Source organism: Pyrgilauda ruficollis, unplaced genomic scaffold, assembly GCF_017590135.1.
Source record: "Pyrgilauda ruficollis isolate IOZ18807 unplaced genomic scaffold, ASM1759013v1 scaffold8, whole genome shotgun sequence".
Taxonomy (NCBI): Eukaryota; Metazoa; Chordata; class Aves; order Passeriformes; family Passeridae; genus Pyrgilauda; species Pyrgilauda ruficollis.
The window spans coordinates 9,404,794-9,427,336 of NW_024529932.1; the positions used below are offsets into that span (position 1 = coordinate 9,404,794).

The window sequence follows — 22,543 nt, forward strand, 5'->3', positions numbered from 1 at the left end:
TACAGGGTGAGATGAGAGGTTGGTATGATAGGCACAGCTTTTCTGCTGAGGTATGGCAATACTCCATACTGAATAAATGCAAGGAGAACTGTTATTACAATTTAAATTTTAAGAAAATATAAAAACTAAGTAAGGGGACAGATTTACATATTCTACTGGCTAATGTATTTGACTTATCTAGCATGACTTGGTATTTGAAATTGAAATAGTATTCCACAACTTCTAAACTTATAGGATTTGTCTTTAAGAGAAAGGTTGATAAGAGAGTAATACATTCAGAAGATTCTGCAAATACTTCTGAAAAATTTTAAAGATAAAAATGGTTTTGTTTTGGAGTTTCTATCTTTAAAAGAACTCCATTTTAGAGTCTTTATCAATAAAAAAATTTAGAACATGAAAATGAGTTTTAGTTCAATTTTCTTGCGTTTTTTCAATGCTTATTATAATGTATATTCATTACAAAATTACTTACCTTCTGGTTTAACAGAGCACTTGCTAGATTTTGTACTTCAGAACTCAGTAGTGAGGTGCCTCTGATGACTTTGCTTAAAGAAGCAAGTGACTGATGGACGCTCTGCACAAGGCGAATGGCATTGAAGTGTTCCAGGGTAATGAACGATAAGATTGGAGATCCTTGCTGCTCTGCAGGAGGAGACACCTTCTGATGGATCAGGTTAGAATTCTGAGAAAAAACGTGGGATATATAGTTAATAAACTCAGGGAAACTATGGTGTTGCACAACACATTATTTGCTTAATTCATTATACTTCATATGACCTTGTTAGCTTTGAAGCAGTAGTGATATCATCCCTTTTCTGACAATGAATTAAAAATACAGTGATACTCCCAGTACTGTCTGTGACATGTTCAATAAAGGCACTACTACTTCTGAAACAAGTCTGTCTACCCAGTTACTTCAAAAGTACTTGAATTGCTGAAAAATCTTCACTTAGCTGAATCACTGCTTTTAGTATTTCTATTAATGTGTTAATATAAAAAGCGGTGCTGTACTCAGCACAACAAAATTTTACTGCGTACCATAAACTATGTTGCCAGTTCTTGCTTCCTGAGACTAGTTCAACATGGAATTGAAATAAACACTGTAAATACAAAATAAATATCATTTTATGTGTAAATCTTGAGTAACTTAGACTCTGAGAAGTACTGCTGCTCCTACATTGCCATTTTTACTACTTACTTCCCTTCCATTAAAGCCTGAAAATCCAAATTTATTCAATAATGCCAAGAGATGGTACAGTTTTGTGAATCTTAATTCATATGCAAATTATTACATAAATATATTTTTGCATTCCAGTTACAGAATTAAAAACTTATTGGAAAATTCTGTAAGGCACAAATGTAACAAGTAAACCCTAGCCTATGGGAAAAAATGTTTTGATATTTCAATTTCTAATTTAGTAATTTAGTAAAGATAAAATCAGATTTTACTTTCTCTGAAATATGTTTTTTAAAATAACAAGTTTTGATTATTTTTCAGGATAAATAAATTTCTGAATTGTCACATGGCATCTTGCTTTCTAGAAGGCACAGGATATTTACCTCTATAATCTTTTCCAGGCACTATGTATTTGTCAGAACTTTTACATTTTTAATTTCAAGCTCATACGCCACTCAGCTACCAAGCTAAAACATGAGAAAAGCTAAATGAAGGAGCAAAACTTTGGCTTATGACTGACCAACAGAAAAATTAAGGATAAAGTCTTCCGACATTATTAAAAAGATATACAACAAAATTACGGATCAAAATGCCAAAGCACGCAGTATTTACAATTGTTATGCTTTGCATTTTTTCTTTGCATGCATTCAAAAATCACAGTATCACAGTGGAATCCAGTTTCACATCAGTTTTTCTGAGATCATAATTTGCTGAGTATAGGTAAATTGTAATACAAAACTAGCATAAACTAGCTGAGGATTTCTTATTGACATGTTTAATTGCACAAAATAAAGAAAAACCCAAGACATTGCACACTGGAGGCTTTGCTCAGTCTTTGACACTCCCTTAATTCACAAAAGCCTATTGAAAGAGAACTCATCTAAGTTCCTCAATATTGCCCTTTACATAAGAGCCTCCTATGAATTTCACATTCATTTCATCACTCTTTCTAATGCTCTCCCCTGAGAATTTGTTGAAACACCCCATCTGCCATTTCCATAGGAAAATTAAATGTGAGTACCAATATCAGCTTATACATTTAATGTCCTATTACGTTCTCTTAAAATCCATTATGTATATAACTCACATCAGCTTTTAAAATAGGTGTATGCTCATGACCTACTTAGGAATTAAGACGAAAAACTGCTGAAGTACTGAGTGCTTTTCCTAGTCATAAGAAACTGAAGGTAGATTCTAATCTTTAATATTAAATACTGTATTTTGCTACCAATATTAATCAGGTGTACTTTCAGACTTCAATTATCTTCCCTCTTTCAGTTCTGTAAGTGTTGCTATCCTACTATAATATAAGACTTCATAAAGTCTCACCTAAACTGTCCCAGAGCTTTACTTTGTTACCTTCTTAAATTCAAGCTTTTGTAAACTCCGGTATGTTTTGAAAACTGCCTCCTCAGAAATGTAACAAACACAATGAAAATATACCTTTACTAGTTCTGCACTTGATTCAAAATGCAATTTTGGTGGTGGTGATGCGTTTTAGAAATCTCCATTGCTCTTTTGTTGTACCTATTTTGCCACCTTCTTCGAGGCTCTCTGCCTATTTTTTTAGATATTAGCCTCTCACTGGTTTTCACATGCTTTTCATTGATGAAAATCTACCAATATTAATCAGGTGTACTTTCAGACTTCAATTATCTTCCCTCTTTCAGTTCTGTAAGTGTTGCTATCCTACTATAATATAAGACTTCATAAAGTCTCACCTAAACTGTCCCAGAGCTTTACTTTGTTACCTTCTTAAATTCAAGCTTTTGTAAACTCCGGTATGTTTTGAAAACTGCCTCCTCAGAAATGTAACAAACACAATGAAAATATACCTTTACTAGTTCTGCACTTGATTCAAAATGCAATTTTGGTGGTGGTGATGCGTTTTAGAAATCTCCATTGCTCTTTTGTTGTACCTATTTTGCCACCTTCTTCGAGGCTCTCTGCCTATTTTTTTAGATATTAGCCTCTCACTGGTTTTCACATGTTTTTCGAAAATAAAGAATGACCCTACATTTCTGTTTCACTGATTTTCCTTCATGGGAAAGACCCTGTTGTTTTTTAAAGCTGAGGTAGCTAATGAGGTACCAGGCACGTAGCGTGATTCTTGGGGCTGTTCTGTACAGTGCCAGGAGTTGGACTCCAATGACCCTTGTGGTTCCATACCAATACCTTGTGGTTCAATACCATTCAGGATATTCTATGATTCTATTATTCTGTAATGGTTTAGATAAAAGAGCAAAAAGTCATTAATTTTCAAAACTACTTCCATAGTTTTCTTGCAATATTATGCAACTTTATGAAAATAATTAGTTACAATTTACAAACATGACAAAAGATACAGAACACATAATTTATAATCATACATTCAGTTAACAACTTTGAAGGAGCTGCTGCTGAAATTTTTATGGGTGGGCATTCTAACTTTCATAAAGCTGATGTAGGGTTTTTCTGAAACAAGGCACAACATGCAACCACCTTACAACAAAAATATAGCACTGATTCCTCTCTCTCTCTCACTGTCCTCATGAGAAAGAGCCACTTGGATGTGATGAAACACTTATGCACTCCCCCTGTGTTCTCATACTTTTGTATCTCTGACAACTATTGTATGATGGGCAATTCCCAAATTCCACAGGACATTGACATCCAGCTGATCCACTTATGTGACAATGAATGCTTGCAAAGGTCCTGAGCCACAGGCTGTCAGGGCAGAAAGCTGTGTGGGAAGAAAATGGACACCAGGACAGACACTGGTTGAATTCACTCTGATTAACTCAAGGGCTCAGTCAGCCCTTGCCAACAATCTGTAGTGAGCTCCCTTCCACATTAAGGTTGGGTTTTTAAAATTTGTGTAACATTTCACAACTTACTCAGTGAAGACTTCATTTTATAGATCAACAAGTCCTTCATGTAAATTAATACTGAGCATGTGAGCATGTGTTTTTTTCTAATTAAATGGCAAGTTCATGAGAGTTTAATTAATTTAGTAAGTGTCAAGCTGTTATTAAATCGTGCTGCAAAACACTGTAAAAGCAGTTTTAGCACAGTATTCATTACAATGATGTATTCAATGGCAATAATTAACACGTATGTTTTCAAATGAGGCCAATATAGGTGAAAATGTCACGACATTCTGTATTAGTTCAGAATAGCTTTGCTTGTGTAATTTCAACACAGATGCACAATGATTTGAAACACATTTTAAGTATCTCTTTCATTTAAAGTAAAATTCAATTAAAAATTTCAGAGTCTGAACTCTGGCTAGACTAATAATCAGTGGATGAAGGAGAGGCAACTGCCATGATTCTATTCTTATAGATAGATAAAAAACAATAAATCTTCCAGTTCAACAATTTCAGGATATCTGAATAATTGGTAGCAACAATTAACAGGGTTTTGCATCATGTATGGTCTGAGAGAAAAAATGAAGCCCTGCAAATTACCAGAAATATTTCTGAAAAAGTAACAACATTTAAGTCCTTGCTACTGTATTAATGTATAAGAATGATTTCCCATTTTGAAATGTCTAAACTGAAAAAAGATATAATTTCCAAAGCCTATCTGCCATCTTTGCTGTTTGGCCACAAAGAAGGTGATAGGCTCTGAAAACTGAACAAAAATAATTCCTATTCACGGAACCACAAAACAGCTGAGGTTGGAAGGAACCTCTGGAGATTGCCAGGTGCTCAAAGCTACAGCAGGTTGCTCAGACCTGTATCCAGTCTCCATCCAAAAATATGACCCTTGGAGCTTTTCCACACAGACCCCAGTCAACTGCCAGGGGTAGTGTGGAGCACATGGAGCTCCAAGGGGTCACAGTCTGAGGGCCAGACCAGCCTCAGCAGGCTTTCCACAGCATCCCACAGCAGAGCCCCTGGAAGGCAGCAGAACTTCCTAAACAACAGATGAGGTCAGAAAATGGGAGCATCCTTCTCCCACATGCAGGGAACTGCTCACTGCTTTTCCTGACCATTTCCTCCTGGTGCTTCTGTGTGGATCAGGTTTAGTTGGCTTTGGAGTTTCATTAAGAGTGCAAAGAGGAAAAATATGTCCACATTGCAAGACTATGATCAATCATTGAGATGTAAATTCTACAGGACATACCTATGTCAAGTGGTCATTTTGTTGAATTTCGAAATTGTCAGTACATAGATGTACAACAACTGTTTTCAAGGTATTTGTAAGATAATCCTTTTTTAATTAATCAATCCATGACATACATACTCAACATGGGAATAAAAATGTTCAAAACAACTTAATCTTTGTCTACATATTAACAAACTTCTGAGGGTATTTTTGCCTCTGGAATAACTTTTTTTTACAGACTTCAGGAATACTTTTTTTAAATTTTACTTCTTCATATCTGGGAAACTGTTTTAGTTTCATATTCTCTGCCCATTCATGCATAAATAAAATAATTTATGATTGTTAACTTAAGCAGCAATTCAACTATCTTCTTCATTCCAATTTCCAGGTCTTTAAAAATTCTGCAAAGAAAGATGATGCCTTCATTGAACTACCAATCTAGAATGAGAATGTAGATCTGCATGTAATGTCTGTGAAATATTAAAGATGTCTAGGCCTTTTCAAAGCTGGAAGCAATTACTGGTTGAACAAATCATGAAAACTAATTTTGATAAAAATATTATTATTTAAATTGTTTTGAAACATTCAAGAAAATGTCCCCCACACAAAAAATAAAACCTAAAAAAGGTTTTATCTTTTTACAGGATATAAAAAGATAAAAGCCATCCTATTCTAAAGGATATATTCAAATATTAAGTTAATTATCTGCTACTGGCATAAAATCTTTAGAAAATCAAAGAAACTTCAAGATAATATGGAATCCTTGAATGTTTTGGGTTGAAAGGGACCTTAAACATAATCTGGTTCCAAACCTCCTGAACAGGAAGGGATACCTTCCATAGACCAGTCTGTTCAAAGCCTCATTTAATCTTGTTTTGAATATTTCTGGGACGGAGCATCCACTAGCTCTCTGGAAACCTGTGCCAGAGCCTCACCACCATCTCAGCAAAGAATTTCCTAATATCTAACCTAGACCTACCCACTTAGCATGGATTAGATGAGAATTCAATGAGCTACTTCAGAATGTAATGGTAAATTCTAATGGGTACCTCATGTCACTTCTATGTATGTGGTCATTTGAGTAAGGGAAAGGTTTTTCCCATTACACTGCTGCTGTGTACAAGACATAGTTTTAGGCCACAACGTCTCTGATGTATTACTTGATCACTGAGGAGACAAAATAGTGGCCTAATATCCAAGTGGGCACCTAGCATGAGGTGGGAGAGATCCTTCCCAAGTGTGCATAGGGTCTGCATTTGCACACATCACATCTAAATGTATGCCTGGAATAAGAATTCAATGGTTGGAAACCAAGCTTTACAACATAATTTAAAAAACACCACCAAACTGAACCAAGCTACACCAACAAAGGAACATAAAGGGAGTGATATTGGATACTGTAGAGGGGATTTTAATGAAGCTCAGTTTAATGCTAACACCATATTTTAACACTATAAAGAAAAAACTTCATTGTATTAGAAATCATTAAACATTACCTTGTGAATATTAGATAAATGAAGAGACTAAATAAAAATCTAAAGTACATTAGCATTTTTCTTGGAAACACAGAAAGGATGCTAGTCTTATGTTTTGAGTGTGGTCTCTCCTCCATATGGAGAAAAAAGGTGATAGCCTGTTGTATCACATACAGACTTCACAGCTAATTATGCACCCAACTTTGTAGTTTCTACCTCAAATGCATTTAATTTAGTTTTTCTCTTCTTATCTTTCAGTACTTGAGATAATTCCTTAGACTATATTTTTATGTATTTACCAGAAAAAGAAAAGTTGTCTTTTCAAATTAGGTACAGTCCTACCTGATTAAGTTTCTTCCATAGGTTGAGAACAGGAGAAAGTTCTGTAGACCATATTTCTCTGTCAAATTTGCAGCCAGCAGTTACTGACCTACTCAGGATCCGAAGCTGTGAAATGACCTGAGTGATGAGAATACAAATGCACTCTTGAAGAAGGATAAACAAACTTTTTTTAGTACAAAGATGCCATACACCAGCAAATACTCTTCAATTTATCTATGAACTATCCTTTCATGCATACTTAATTACTGATCATGATCTGATCAAAACACAAACAATATGCATCTTCAAGTACAAAACATACTTGAACTTCATTCATATTAAACCACAAAAAAACCCTACGTATTTTCCTGTCATAGTAATTGTCTTCGTTCAATTGTAATTTAAAAACTATTGAGGTGCATAATTAAGTAAAAAGCCACTTTTCCACAAAATTTAGAGACAAAACTTGAGCTCTGCCTTTAACTAGGCTAAAGCTCTGCCTTTAACTAGGCTCCATCTGTAATTAAAAATGTAAGGGAAACAAACTCCCAAAATTTGTTACTAAATACATACAATAACTATCACACACCAAAACTCAAGACAATTATAGAAAATTCAATCTGATCTGACCAGGATCTCTTATTGACATATTCATGCTACCTCAACATATTTAAATGCATACGGATTAAAAAAAGAAAGCATGAAATTTAATAAATAACTGCAAACCTTCCAGAAAGGAGAGCTTCTAGTTCATTAGGTCTAGCTGCCTTTTATTGTTAACAACCCTAGTAAGTTCACAAATCAACTGATAAAATACATGCATACATCTGGAACAAAGGCCACTGAAATTAAAATTCTTCAGTGATATTGCAGTCTGTCTCTTAAACTGTATATAAACCCCCTGGTATTTTTTCGGCATTTTTGTTAAATTTTAGTTATTTTTCACAGTGTATTTTTTGCAAGGTATGTTAGAGAACAACTTATTAATTCTCTCCTCTTTCACTTGACAATAAAGAATTAAACTTCATAGCAAAAATGTATTAATCATTCAGAAGGTCTGGACTATTTAATTGTAACACAGTCTGAGAGAGAAAGTCAAGTTGTTTCTGCTGGGATTTGACTTATTTTCTAGTCTTGAAAGATGTGCAATGATGAAGTGCTTTCTTTTGTTTTTCATTTTCTTTCACTGAAGCAAACCTCTCCTTCCTATTTATCAGCCTTGATAGGGACTGTGAAGCACTACAAGATGATAGTACACTCAACCATCATTTTAACTTCTATAAACAAGCACTGACCACGAGACTGCGGTTTAAAATCCTGAGAGAAGAATTTAAAGGCAGTAGTAGAATCACAGCCTCAGAATGCAGGAGAGTAGATTTCAGCTTAGTCAGGGATCTTTTTAGCAGGAAGCAGCTGGCAACTGTTTTGGAGATCAAAGAGGGGCCAAGAGAGCTGCTCAGTTCTCAAGAAAAAAATTTTCAAGGCACAAAACCAGTTCTTTCTGATGCAGAGGAAACAAGCATGATAAGCAAGTCAAAGAACAATCACAACAGAAGATCATCATGGATGCAAAGGAAGTTAGTAACTTCAAATCCTAGAATATGCTGAGTTGGAAGGGATCCACAGGGATCACTCCTGGCCCTTGGACATCCACAAGAGTCACACCATGTGCCTGAGAGCATTGTCCAAATGTTTTCTGAACTCTGCCAGGCTGGTGCTGTGACCACTTCCCTGGGGAGCCTGTTCCAGTGCCCAAACACCCTCTGGGTGAAGAACCTGTCCCTGATAGCCAACCTGAACCTCCCCTGACACAGCTTCAGGCCAATCCCTTGGGTCCTGGCACTGCTCACCACAGAGAACAGATCAGTGCCTGCCCCTCCTCGTCCCCTCACAAGGGAGCTGCAGACTGCAATGAGGTCTCCCACAGAAGATGGACACAAGGATGGACTACCCAGTAGGGCTAGAAAGACATTGCTCAGTTGTGTTAGGGTCAAGTAAGGAAAGCCAAACCTCATCTGGGTTTAAAACCAGCAGTGTATGCAAAGGCCTAAAAAGGCTTCTGGCAGTATTCTGTAGCTACAATGAAAAGAAAATACGAGCTACTGCTCTTTATAGCTTCTGTTATATAAAATAACATTTCACCCTCTCATTCTCATAACTTAATTTTAAACTTTCATAATCCTTTGTGTGCCCCAGCTATTGTATATATCAAAAAAGATTCTTGTTTAATTTAGCGAAAAATTAATTTCTCTGATGAATGTTTTGATCATAGTATCTTTATCATTCCTGCTATTCTTCCTCATTTTCACTCTGCACATATGCAAATGTTCTGACAAGCAATACAGATAATAAACACAGATTTGTGCCTTCCAGATATCATTCTTTTAGCTATAGTTTTGTATCTTTTAATTTGTTTTTGGGTAGTTGCCTGCCATAATTTGCTAAGCAATAAAACATTTATATGAAATACACTTTAACTGGTAATTCAGTATGTAGTACTTCATATAAACTTGCATATAGTGCATACTATAAAACGGAAAATGTTTATATGATTGCTTTGTGAATATGGGGGATTGAAAACATTAATTCTGGTATTCATTTTCAAAGCGCCCTTAGAGGTATAAACATCTATCTCCATACAGCTGAAATGATTTTGAGAAGTAGTGACTGCAAGATCAAGTAATTTAAATATTTTTCTAACTTTAGTCTACAGTGTTAGCTGTCTTTTTCTAATTAACTAATTATAAAATTTGTCAATATAGTTTAAATAGGAAATACAGAATCTATTTGTTATTTCACTTTTTTTTTCCTTCAGTGTGCCTATATGTGTTTCTGCTTTGTGTATTTCATCAAAGTAGTTAAAAATATTGGGTTATCATTATCAAAAGTAAAATGCTTAAACTAAAAGTATAGAATCAAAAGAAATCAAGTAGTAACTCTCTGTGTTCTGAAGTACTGTAACATACAATGATCTCCATCAAATCTTGATGTAACATCTTTAACTCTTTACAATTCATCCCATGTCATTTCTCAGGTATAGCAGGTATGATGGTACCATAATTTACTCCTAAGGTTTCCATGACAGCACAGTTTTCAACTGTACTTTTTTTTTTTTTTTTTTAAATAAGGGGTTTGGCTGAAACTTTTTGTACTGGTGGCTCTCTCAGCCTGAATATTTTTTCAAAATTTTAACCTAGAATAATCATTCACATTCAAGACACAGATGAAAGTACATTTGATTCATGTCAAAATACTCAGGTTAACCTCACCTTTGAACTGCTTCCACACCCCAAACTTTTGCTAATGGACTGTGAATTTGATGGCAGCACATCTGTCCGAATTTAGGAAAGAATTACAGATTGTAAAATAGTAAAATAGTAACAATTATTGCTATTTAAGTATGATTACAAGTTTGATATTAGAACTTGAATGGTTCAAGTATTTCATTCTCACAAATCCCAATATAGTTCCCTACAGTATTGACCAGTCTATGCTACTTTGAATCAGCTAAAGCTTAAGCAAATGTTTACTTAGTACTCTCAAATCAGTCTCTTTCCAGTTGTTACAAAAATAAAAAAGAGAAATTCATTTTTTAAATAGGATCACAGAAAAATAAACACTAGAAAGAAGCTGAGGTCTCTATTCTAATTTCCTGTTGGAAGCATGATGAGGTTTAAAATCAGACCAGGTTGCTCAGGGTTTTACCTGGTTTTGAAAAATCTCAAGTACAGAGAGTGAATAACCTCTCTGGATGACCCCTTCCACTGCTTTACCACCCTAATAATTAAAAGGTTTCCCATAATATCAAATCTGGACCTTTCTTGTTTTGGTTTATGTCCTGTAAAAATAAGAGTCAAATGCATGGACTGGGACAAAGAATGTGTTAATACTGGGAAGGACCTGAATAAAACCATGAGTTGGATATATCACCCTAATAGAATTCACAGGTGTATCACAGAAGTGTCCAAAGGGTTATGGTATGTTTGTTTGCAGTTGCTCCAATTAAGTATTTTCACCTCCAGGCAACAGAAATAAGTTTTGATTTGGAAGGGAAACTGGATTTAAAAGAAAAAGGACTATCAGGAATACATTTTGGGGGATTATATGAAAAAGAAAGCAACAGGACAGGAAAGAACACATAGACTAGATAATTACCTAGAAGAAAGGAGACCTTGGTTCAGATGACAAAGGGAATATGATTAGGAATCTGTATTTAAGAAGATGAAACAACTCTTAGGCTGAAAGAGGTTGCACATTAGGCAAGCACAAACTCACCCTTACCTATCCTTAGGCACTTATTTAAAGCTTACTTAAAACTTACTCCAAAATATTATCACCCTAGCCTCCCTAAATAATCAGTTGACAGATCTTGAGTGAGATAACTTGCATTTGAAAGGTTCTCTTATTGAGTATATAGGAAAACTAAGTTCTTTACATAGGCACCTCAGATAACTGGGTCTATGCTGTGGAAATTAGAATGAGGATTTTAATTTAATTTCCTGGAAACCTAGCTACAAAGCTTGAGAAGAATTCAGTTTCTCTCAATGTACTATATATACAATACCATCAGGCCAACCTATATTCAACTTCAAAACTTACTCTTATCAAGCTTGCCTTAAACATGGTGCTTCTATGAGCACATAGCAAGATCAGAAACGACCAGCACAGATGCATACATCCAGGTCTGTGAAATCCTATCCTTTGCACTCTAACCCAGGTATGTACTTATAGTACTAAGGAAACTGAAAATTTAACCACAGATTTATAATACAGGGTACTCAAAATAAGAATACTTTTACAATAATTAACCTTTGAATGATCTCCTTTGTTATTACAATGTATTCTTTTATATATTATACACTAAAAGCTCTTACATGCTGTGCTAGTGCACACCAAATGCAGATCTGAAGATTCTGAATAATGAGAAGAGTGAAAAAATCTACCATTAAGCAGGAAAACAGTACCTTCACTAAAAATAGGAGAGGGATAGAAAAAGAGAATAAAAATATAAAAGCAATCACCAATAATGGCCTGTTTAAAGAGGGGCAAGAAGATTATTCAGAATCACAATTCTTTGTAGAATCTGTTTTAAGTAGGGTTAACTAATCGCAGAAGTATCTATACAAAAAAATTCAATAGAGCAATTTATTTGTGAACTATGCATCTAATACTGATGAACAGCCTAGAGAAAATGCTACCAAGTATTTTCTCTCTTCTTAGTGGAAAATTCATGCACTGTATGTTTTTTTCTGAGTTATCAGCACAGAAAAATACAAATTGCATATATTAAGAAAGGTGGGGTGGTCAAACTAAGAATGTCAATATTCATTTACCAAGTTATTAAATTACTTGTGCATCTTGGCTTTTTAATCTATTACATATTTTTGGGTGCATCTACAGACATATGCTGCTACGATATTGACCAGCATATTAGAGCAGAAAACATGTGCATCTAGAGAAATTATGAGGGATAATGAACAAAATAGAAAGCTATAAAGATAATGAATGTTCCCATGCTTCCTACGGAACTACTAAAAAAGTCATGTTTTACCTGAAAATCAAAATTCATGGAAAAAATAAAAATGAGGAAATGTCAGGATTTTAACTTTTCCTTCTCTGAAACTTAGTCAAGACAGATTTCTAGGAACACAAAATTTATTTCTGTTCTTTACTAATGCACAAGATGAAGAAAAAGTCTTGCTTTCAGTCATTCACAACTACTGCAAAAAATGCTACTTCACAAACACAATATATAATAAATGCAGACTTACATCTAAGTCTTGTATTCATTTCAGAATCAAATCAAATTTTATACACAGTATTAAGCCTTGAAAAAGAGGAAAGTAATACAGTCAAAAATATCTTGTGAAATTCTGACAGTGAATTTTAAAGAAATCAAATAATTTCTGAACTCAATATAATTACTGCTCTAAGAATGCAAAGCAGGAAAGATTTGCTAGTCAGATAACTGGTATTTTTTCAAGATTATGAAGCATATAAAAAAAGAATTTTTATTTTTGTACAAAAATCAAGCAAAGTCCTCTCAGTAAATCTACTGATGTCAAAGCAGATACTCTACTGCCATCTACCAGTTTTAAAAGGATGTGGTATTAGCACAGAAACCACTTCTACGCTCCATTTCTCTGAATGAAACAATATATCCCTTTATATAGCTGTTTAAGGAGATATTTCTGGTTTTATAAGACTTTACAGCTCAAACTAAAATATGAAGCTATAGCTTGATTACTTCGGTAAATACTGTGAAAGCACTAACCCAGTGCAGGGCAACTGTGTCTTTACTGTGTCACAAGAGGGAGCAGGTTTCTGTGTGACATCCCTTCTGCCAGAACTACCTGCTTCCATCCTATTTCTCACAGCTTGGCTGCTGTTCCCTCATTGCTGAGAACGCAGCCTAAGACTGAGCTGGCACTGAAACTTCTCTGACTTTCAGGCCCTGCCTGTGTCCCTTACCCTCTCTGCAAAGAACAGGATCCATGGATGCTGTTGGGATGAAGGTACTTAAATAGCACTTGTAAGTCAATCATTCCTACTGCATGTGGATCAGTAAGAGACAGTGTAGGTCTATGCTTGCTCTTTTCTTCTTCCATCAAGGCCACCTCAAAGCTGGACTTTCTCTCATTAAGGATCTGAAGTAGGGCTGGACTCTATACAAACACATAAATAGCACTTGTAAGTCAATAATTCCTACTGCATGTGGATCAGTAAGAGACAGTGTAGGTCTATGCTTGCTCTTTTCTTCTTCCATCAAGGCCACCTCAAAGCTGGACTCTATACAAACACATGACTTCTCAACCAAATACAAAGTAAACGTGGCAAAGACATTAACCATGCCTCTATCTTCCTTTATACAGAAGTGGATCATGTGTCATAGACCTTTGACAAGAGGAAGATCTTCTGTAAAGCAGGGCTTCAGGGGAGGAAGGAACAAAGTCAGCAGCATGCTGTAGATGGACAGCACAAGCCCTAGCTGAACCTTCTCCTAATGAATAACTAAGAGATTTACTTCATAGAGGTCCACAGGATATGCGTGACCTGGAGACCACGAAGCTAAAAGGAGTGCCAGAAGAGGTGGTTGACCTTAACAAATCACACACCCTGACAAAATTTAAGGAGACTGGAAAATGGCAGCTGGTTTTCAGAAGAGAACCAACTTCTGATATGCAGAGCAGCACCAATATATTTTCATATACACAGCACCAGTCCAAAAAGAACTAATAAGGTTATTTGAAGCATTACATTGATTCACTAAATTGGTAAAGAGATGTTTTTCTATCTCTTTTTGTTAAAGCACAGTACTGTGGCTTCCACTCCATTAATGGCACAGCACATTTCTTTCATGCATCACCACAGGTGTATTCAAAATACTCCCCATATTTTAAAATTACTTTTAGGTACTCAGATCTCTCAGTTGCAGGGTAATAAATATAGGTTGACATTACTCATCAATTTCTACCAGAGACTGTTAGTCATGTATTTGTGATGTGGGATGTAATGAATGGCAGCAATTAAATGCTCTGAACAATTGAAAGGTTATATAATTGCTAAATTATTTTAAGAAAATAAATTCATGTTCATCTGGAATCTATAGTAATAACATAAGATTTTCAATACTAATACAAATTGCTTTTCAATAATTAAAATGCTTTTCAATAATTATACACATATTACTCTATGTGGCATAATTAGAATTACAGAGGAACTGTAAATATAAAATTCATGCTCTGAGTCCTGCTGAGCTGGATTATGAAAGAGAAAATTGTGTCTGTTGACAAACAATCAAGAAGTTACAGTTATCATTACAGCTGCACCTTGAAAAATAACCACACACCACAGCCCACCTATTCTATATACAGTAGAAATTCTGCAGTCAGATGTATGACTGCAATATTGGGTGGACATACCCTAACTTTTCTTTATCTTATTTGGGTAATGACAACCGTGGATTTTTGGTGTACAAACTCAAGAATGATCCAGCAATTTAAGAGTTGTCAGTGTCCCCATACACCCTCCCCTACACCTTCTGTCTCTGTTGTTCTCAGAAACAAGGCAAAAAGCATCACTGGTATCATATATCTGATCACAGTTTTAGTAAGACAGAGAGCGGTTTTAATCTATGTAAAAGGATATGCAAGGAATAGTAGGAAGAGGTACAGAATCAGCCAGTGACTTGCTGAAAATAAAAGCACATCAGAAACTAATTTAAAAAAAAAAAATTAACCCAATGGTAAAAAGCTGTTTTATTGAAGTCCGTGAGATCACTGCAATTACATTTAATGAGGCAAAATTTTCTTCATGTTTCCTGACCTTGATTTGTACCTTGTCTACTAGATTGCTCTACACTGTTCTTCATTATTAGTTTAATATTAATTATAGCTTGAGAAATATCCATCACCTAATAAAAAATAGTTATAAAAAGGTAACTTTTTCCTACAACATTTCTCATTTTCAAATAGAGACAAAAGAGTATTTATTTTAAATAAATACTATATTTAGTCACTGCACTGAGGTTCAATTAGCTAGTCCTTTTGATTTCTGATGGATTTCATTAAAGAAATTGTTGTTTCTCTTTAAGCAATCCCACTGATGATTCAGCATGAGATTTCTGTGCTAGTATTAATTTCTGTGGAGTATTCAATTCAGCAACATGTTTTTGCCTGATTTTTAAACTTGACATTGTTCAGATACCAAGTCATGCTGATGTAACACGTGAACATTAATGCCCTATGTCGAATTTCTGCTAGAAAAATCTCTCAAGTTTTCAAATTATTCAGCGGCCATTCATGATGAGTATGAAATGTCATGGTATGCATCACAGAATGACAGAATGGTTGGAAGGGACCTCTAGAGATCATCTACTCCAACACCCCTGCCAAAGCAGGTTCACCCAGAGCAGGCCACACAGCATCACCTCCAGACAGGTTTTCAGTATCTCCAGAAAAGGAGATATTCAACGACATCTTCTCTGGCAGCCTGTTCCAGTTTTATGTCCCCCTCATATTTAGGAAGTTCTTCCTCAGATGGAACATCCTGTGATTCAGTTTGTTACCACTGCCCCTTGTCCTGTCACCGGGCACCACTGAAGAGATTCTGGCCCCATCTTCTTGATACCCACCCTTAAGATATCTGTAAACATTGACAAAATCCCTCAGTTGTCCCTTCTCCAGGTAAAACAGACCTAAATCTCTCAGCCTTTCCTTGTAAGACAGATGCTTCAGTCCCCCAGGTATCACAGGAGTCCCCTCCAATAGCTCTTCATCTTTCTTGAACTGAGGAGCCCAACCCTGGACACAGCACTCCAGGCGTGCCTCACCATGGATGAGCAGAGGGACAGGATCACCTCCCCTGACCTGCTGGCACTGCTCTTCCTGATGCACCCCAGGATCCCACTTACCTTCTTGGCCACAAGGACACTGCTGGTTCATGGACAGCTCACTGTCCTCCAGGACCCCCAGTCTGTGCTGGTGCCTGGGTTTGTTCCTTCCCAGGTGCAGAACTCTCCATCTGCCTTTGCTGAACTGCATTAGCTTTCCCTCTGCCCAACCTCCCAGCCTGTCCAGGTCTCACTGAATGTCAGCACAGCCCTCTGGGGTATCAGTCACTCCTCCCACATGAAGATAAGTATGAATACAGGCATAGATAATTCCTAGGCATTTTTAAATACTCCCTGTAGTATAATACTCTGCACTGGAGTTCTGTACCAAAACAAATTTATATTTATAGCAGTGATCTGCAAGATGAGATTTTTACTGAGATTAAGAAAATAACATTCAAGCTTTACACGAGGTCAAAGAACTGCATCAACAAATTTTTCATGGGAATTACAGCTTACAAAATATTTAAATTAAGAGTTACCTTTTAGTCACAGAAGTCCTCTAAACACCATTATTTGCAGCTCTGCACACATTTCAAAATACATGTGAAAAAGCTGTATTATTAATGATGACTTCACTGAAGAAAATTTCTGAAGTGCTGGTTAACAGCGCACATTGCAAATGCAGGCAAAAATTATTATTTATATTTATATATGTGTTGAAGATAACCATGAAGTAAACTTCAGAATTAGGATGTTGGACTTAAGGAAATAAGACACTAGTTTAATGGCCGTAAGGGAGAGGCAAAATATGATACAGTATAGTAAACAGAGGGAAAATGTGAGGCAGTATAGTGGACAGCACATTAATTTCAGTTGATTAAAAAGGAGAAATAAAAGACTATTTTGAATGAGCTTCAGAACAGGTCCCCTCATTGTGTAGAAAGGTCAGGATTTTTAGCAAAATGACTGAGTAAGCATGGAGTATCTCTGTGGTTTGAAAGGTTAAAAAAAAAAAAGGAACATATAAGAAGAAAAATCAAGGACAGTGAAAGAACTGCTTGGGCAATTCAAGATGAAATTATAAAAGCCAATGCCCAGCTGGAGATAAGACCAGCAGGAAACAATTAGGAGTGAAATGGGTTTCAACACATACGAAAAGTTCAAAAAAACACGGGGCATTGACCAAATGTAAGAGAACGTAAGTGAGGCATACTTCACATAAAACCTGAAGTATTCTAAGGCCTCTGTGCATGGTGTAGGAAGCAAAGGAGCAGATAATATTGGGAAATAAACAGCCCATAAAAAAAAAAAAGGAACATATAAGAAGAAAAATCAAGGACAGTGAAAGAACTGCTTGGGCAATTCAAGATGAAATTATAAAAGCCAATGCCCAGCTGGAGATAAGACCAGCAGGAAACAATTAGGAGTGAAATGGGTTTCAACACATACGAAAAGTTCAAAGAAAACACGGGGCATTGACCAAATGTAAGAGAACGTAAGTGAGGCATGGTACATAAAACCTGAAGTATTCTAAGGCCTCTGTGCATGGTGTAGGAAGCAAAGGAGCAGATAATATTGGGAAATAAACAGCCCATGCAAAGAATATGAACACACTAACAAGGACTCAATCCAGCTGTTGCCTGGGCACCAGCGATGCTCCCGATGCTCAGAAGTGTGGCCAGTTCTGTTCAATATCTTTACCACTGATCTCAACGAGAGATTGAGTGCACTCCCAGCACCCTGGCAGACAGTGGCCAAGTCTCACAAGGTCAGTCTCACAAGCACACTCTCTGCCATTAATGTGAATGATAGCCTTGCCTGAGGGTGCATAATGGTGGGAACCATTCACTTTCTTTAGCAGTTGAATAAAATAAAACTGGTAATGAACAAATGAAATTTGAAATGTGCGGTCTTTCACTATTCTGGAAAATAAAACAAGCAAAAAAATATGTCTACTAATTAATAAAATCCCTCTTTTGCCTTTGAGACAAGCACTATAACTTGCATACTTTAGGATGCTTAAAATTTCACTTCCTCCTCCTGAACTTTTCAATTTGAAATTGAATGCTTAGATATGAAGTTCAAGTGTAACAACTGCATTTACATTCTTACAATACTCAATGCAGAAATGGCAAAACAACTATTTTCAAAATACTGTTCTAAGAAAAATCTAATTTTTCAAGCAGTCCAGTTTTCAGAAGAAAAGAAACCCTCCTGTATTCTCAGTAAGCAACATTTCGTAGTTACAGGTATTTTCTTTAATCTCTTAAATGCTCATTAAAGTGTTCATTATACGAGTATTAGAAATGCTACTGACATTATTACAAAGCTTGACTCAAAGGTCAATGGAAAGAAATAGGTAATTCCAAAAGGTGATTCACTCCTTAGATGCCTATCTAAGACTGGCACAAATTATTCCCTGTAGCTGCTTGTCTTTCCTTAATAACAAAAAATAAAATGGATGACTAGCTAAGAAGAGGTGGATAACATTCATATGATTAAAGCTAGTTGAGAGGTATTACACTGAGTTTTCTTTGTTTTAATTTCAATTGGCTTTGAATTTGGCTTATTGTATTTTTCCATCACAGTACCTAAACACTTAAAAGAAAAACAAACTCATAAGAAATTATTCCAGTATCAGTCAGGGGAATTTGAAGAGGCTTGAATCAATAAATACATCACAAGTCTTTTCCAGCAGGATTTAAACAAAATATCCTCTAAGGGCTCAACTAGAAATCTAACAGAACCTCTCTGTATTTCAAAGATAAACTCTAATTCCACAATATCTGTTTTTAAAATACCATTGACTTGTGGGAAGTGTTAGAATAACATCTAAATAAAATATTTGGTGTTAACACAGGAGGTATTTTAAGAAATATTAAAACACTAACTGAAGATAATATCAGTGAAGGAAACAGGATTTCACTCATCTACATAATTCACTCCATGGCAGGTATGAATTCGGTATCTTGGAGCTGGAGTGTCAATACACAGGGAGCCTGGATAACCATTAGATTAGGCACCTAACTCTGACAAAAATAAAGCTTTGTTAGATGACTGTCACCCTTAGAAAATATTTTGTCTATTATATTAGTTTTGCTGCCAATGTGACTTTCCAAAAAATATGTCTGTTCTGGTAAATAAAAAGGGAAGTGACTTCCAGAAGGAAGAAGGAAAATTTAAAAAATTAAATCTGAGAAAAATTAATTACCTTATATCCTCTACCCTGCCACAAAAAATGATAGATAGATTTGTATTCTATTTGAGACTATAAAATTAATATGAAAAAGGTTTTTAAAGCAAGTAATTTTGTTGCAAAGTCTGAACCGTCTAAACTCCAGAGTATCACTGGTCTGGTTGAAAAGCAAATAAAATTACAAAGGACAAAATACAGGAGGAGAAATACTTCCAGCAAGTTCAGTTGAAGTGAACTGGAACCCAGTTAATATTTAGGTTATAAGTATTCAGACCTCAAAAAATTTAATTCATATATGAAATCTACAAATGAGTAATTTTCATAGGATTTCTTTGAAAATTTGGTGAGAAGCTACAGTCTGTGGACTCTTCAGCAACAAGTGCCAAGGGATTACATCTCTGATGTCCTTAAGCCTTTTTTAGAAGGTGAAAATATCCAAAACAACCTGATCTTCAACCTTACTGAGACTTAACCGGTCTCATATGATACTCTCTGTGAAGCATTATAATGTGTAAAAGAATGCTGAATTCCTGAGGCAAGATATTATTAGAATTATTAAACATTGTATTGTACACAGAAACTAGCAATGAGCAAACCACATGCTTGCCATATTCATTACCATTGGCAGTCATATTTGAAGAATCTTGTACAACTTGCCAGCTACTGATTGTCTTTTTTCTCAAAATAATTTACTGTATTATTGAAGAATGTTTAGATTACCCGGTTGAGTGATCATATATAGCTACTACTTACAGGCTGCAGCCATTTGCATTTGGCAGGATTTGTTGGGATCACTCAGAACATGCTACACTCTAGAGTGCCTGCAGTGAATATGTCTGCTGTGCAAAGAAAGGAGATAAAACAAAGTCTCTGCATTTTCATTTCAACCTCCTAAGGTGGTTACTGGCAATAAGTTATCTTATTTGCAGGTATGGTAAATCCTGCACAGAACAGCATAGTTCTTATTGCTTTTTCAAGGTTTAAAAATACATACACAGGTCTGTCTGTTTCAATCTGTCAAAATTCCATTCATCACATAGGATAAATTTTATTTTGATGATGACACTTATGTATAGTTCTATTACAATTACAATGAAGGATGAGATTTGCAGAAAATAATTGATAAAAGCACAGAACTAAGAATAAGAGATGAGTCCACTAGCACCAAAAGCCCATTTTACAAGAAGGTCACTGGAGAGATATCTAAATTACAGACTCTTCTCATTGCACAGGAAGCCTAAAGCAAACCTCCACATATTTTGATTGTTGCTATCACTGGTTATAACTTAGACTGGGAGGTGGACCATCTGAATATGGGCCAATATGTAGGCAAAATACAGTGTTTATCAGATCAGGAGGAAGGAGCATGACTGTAAGTGGAGAGGACTGTTGTTGAGTATGAGGAAACTGAGCTGCAGTACAGAAACTCTCTACTGGTGTAAAATACGTAGGATGAGGTATACTGACTACTGCAGCTGCACTGGCAGTGGAGATTTTTTTCTATTTTATTGCACTGTTCCGAAAAGAGAACATAGAAAGAGATGAGAGATTATTCATGATCTTATTCAACATAAGAGATATGTCAAAGGCTTGCTCTAACATCAGGTGAGGCAGAAACAGAGACAGTGAACTCTAAAAATCCAGGCTCTAAAACTTTACTTGTCTTCATCTACTTAGAGCAACTAAGCACATAATTCAGGAAAAAACACTAAGTCATGTTTCTAAAAAGATCATGTCTTTTTAAGTAAAATTTGTTTAGCTGTATGCATTCAATATTAATACTCTCTGAATTACACTACAGATCATTGCAAGACATAATTTCTAATAAATAAGTTAGTAATTGCCAGTGTAAAAATAATACTGGTAGCAATATTCAGCTTTTAAATTAGAAAAGTTCTCTGCTGATAAGAAGCTGTGAATATAGTAACACAAAAACACTTGCAAAATTTCTTTTAAAAGACCCTTTCTTTTTATTGATATTTTGGGTTTGCCCAAACACTGGTAATACATAGGTAACAGAAGAGGTATCTGCATGACTTCAAAATGCTGCACTGTGCTGCAGCCTATTTCTACTAAAGTGTGTTGCTGCAGCAACACAAGCTATCGCTTCAAGGCTCGAAAAATTAATAAGATTCATAGAAAGTCTAGAGAATCAGTGAAGTAGTGGACATGGTACTACATTTCACCTTTCTAATGCTAGAGACATGGCAGCTGAGCTGGTATCAACTGATTTCTGACTGTCCTTGTTCATTACCTTTAGCTTGGTAATGGATTTCTGAGAAACACTCCTGTTAGAAAACAACCCCTGAACTTCCAGTTGTGAACCATGGGATCACCTACAGAACTAAAACAGCAGCCAAACTGTCAGAAATGGAAAGGGAGTAAGATTCACAGTGAGGAAGAAGCACAGTTTAAGGAAAATCTCACATTTCTTAAATTAACTTAAATTGCCTAAGATTTAAAGATATACTGCAAAATACTATCGGAAGACGAGAAAATATCTCATATGACAAAAAAAAATTATCTCACAGAACTGTAACTAGAGCAGTCTCACATTTTCAAAATTATAAACCCACCGTTTATAGCTTATAATCAATGCTATGGCAGAACAGTTCAGCAGAATGCGAGTTTACATGTAAATGCACTCATTATCTATTTCCCTTCACACGGGAACTCTGAGTCTATTCTGATTTTCAAATATTAGCATTTTTAACAACAGCAGATTTTAACAAGTTATGCAAGCACAGCTGAAATAATAAAAATAGTCAGCAATTTACAGTGAATCTGAGAGAAACAAAAGCATCTAAATGGATGTTTATGTAAATTATTTTAAGACAAAATCAAAGATAGATATGTTTAATCTTGGAGCATGTATTAGCTTTGTAATAGACAAGTTCTTCAGTTCATCCTATTACCTTATGCACTTTCATCCTACAGATTTGTCTTTA

At 35.5% G+C, this 22,543-nt stretch overlaps 1 protein-coding gene across 1 annotated transcript in view; it reads right to left on the bottom strand.

Annotated features, from left to right (window-relative positions):
- The window catches only part of DYNC2H1 (dynein cytoplasmic 2 heavy chain 1), a 147,054-nt gene that overhangs the window by 30,308 nt on the left and 94,203 nt on the right, over positions 1-22,543 (bottom strand). The window contains exons 81-82 of the mRNA XM_041487125.1: positions 7,087-7,203; positions 473-682 (exon numbers count right to left, since the gene is read on the bottom strand). Of these exons, the coding sequence (XP_041343059.1) occupies positions 473-682; positions 7,087-7,203 (327 nt within the window). The remainder of the gene's footprint in view (positions 1-472; positions 683-7,086; positions 7,204-22,543) is intronic.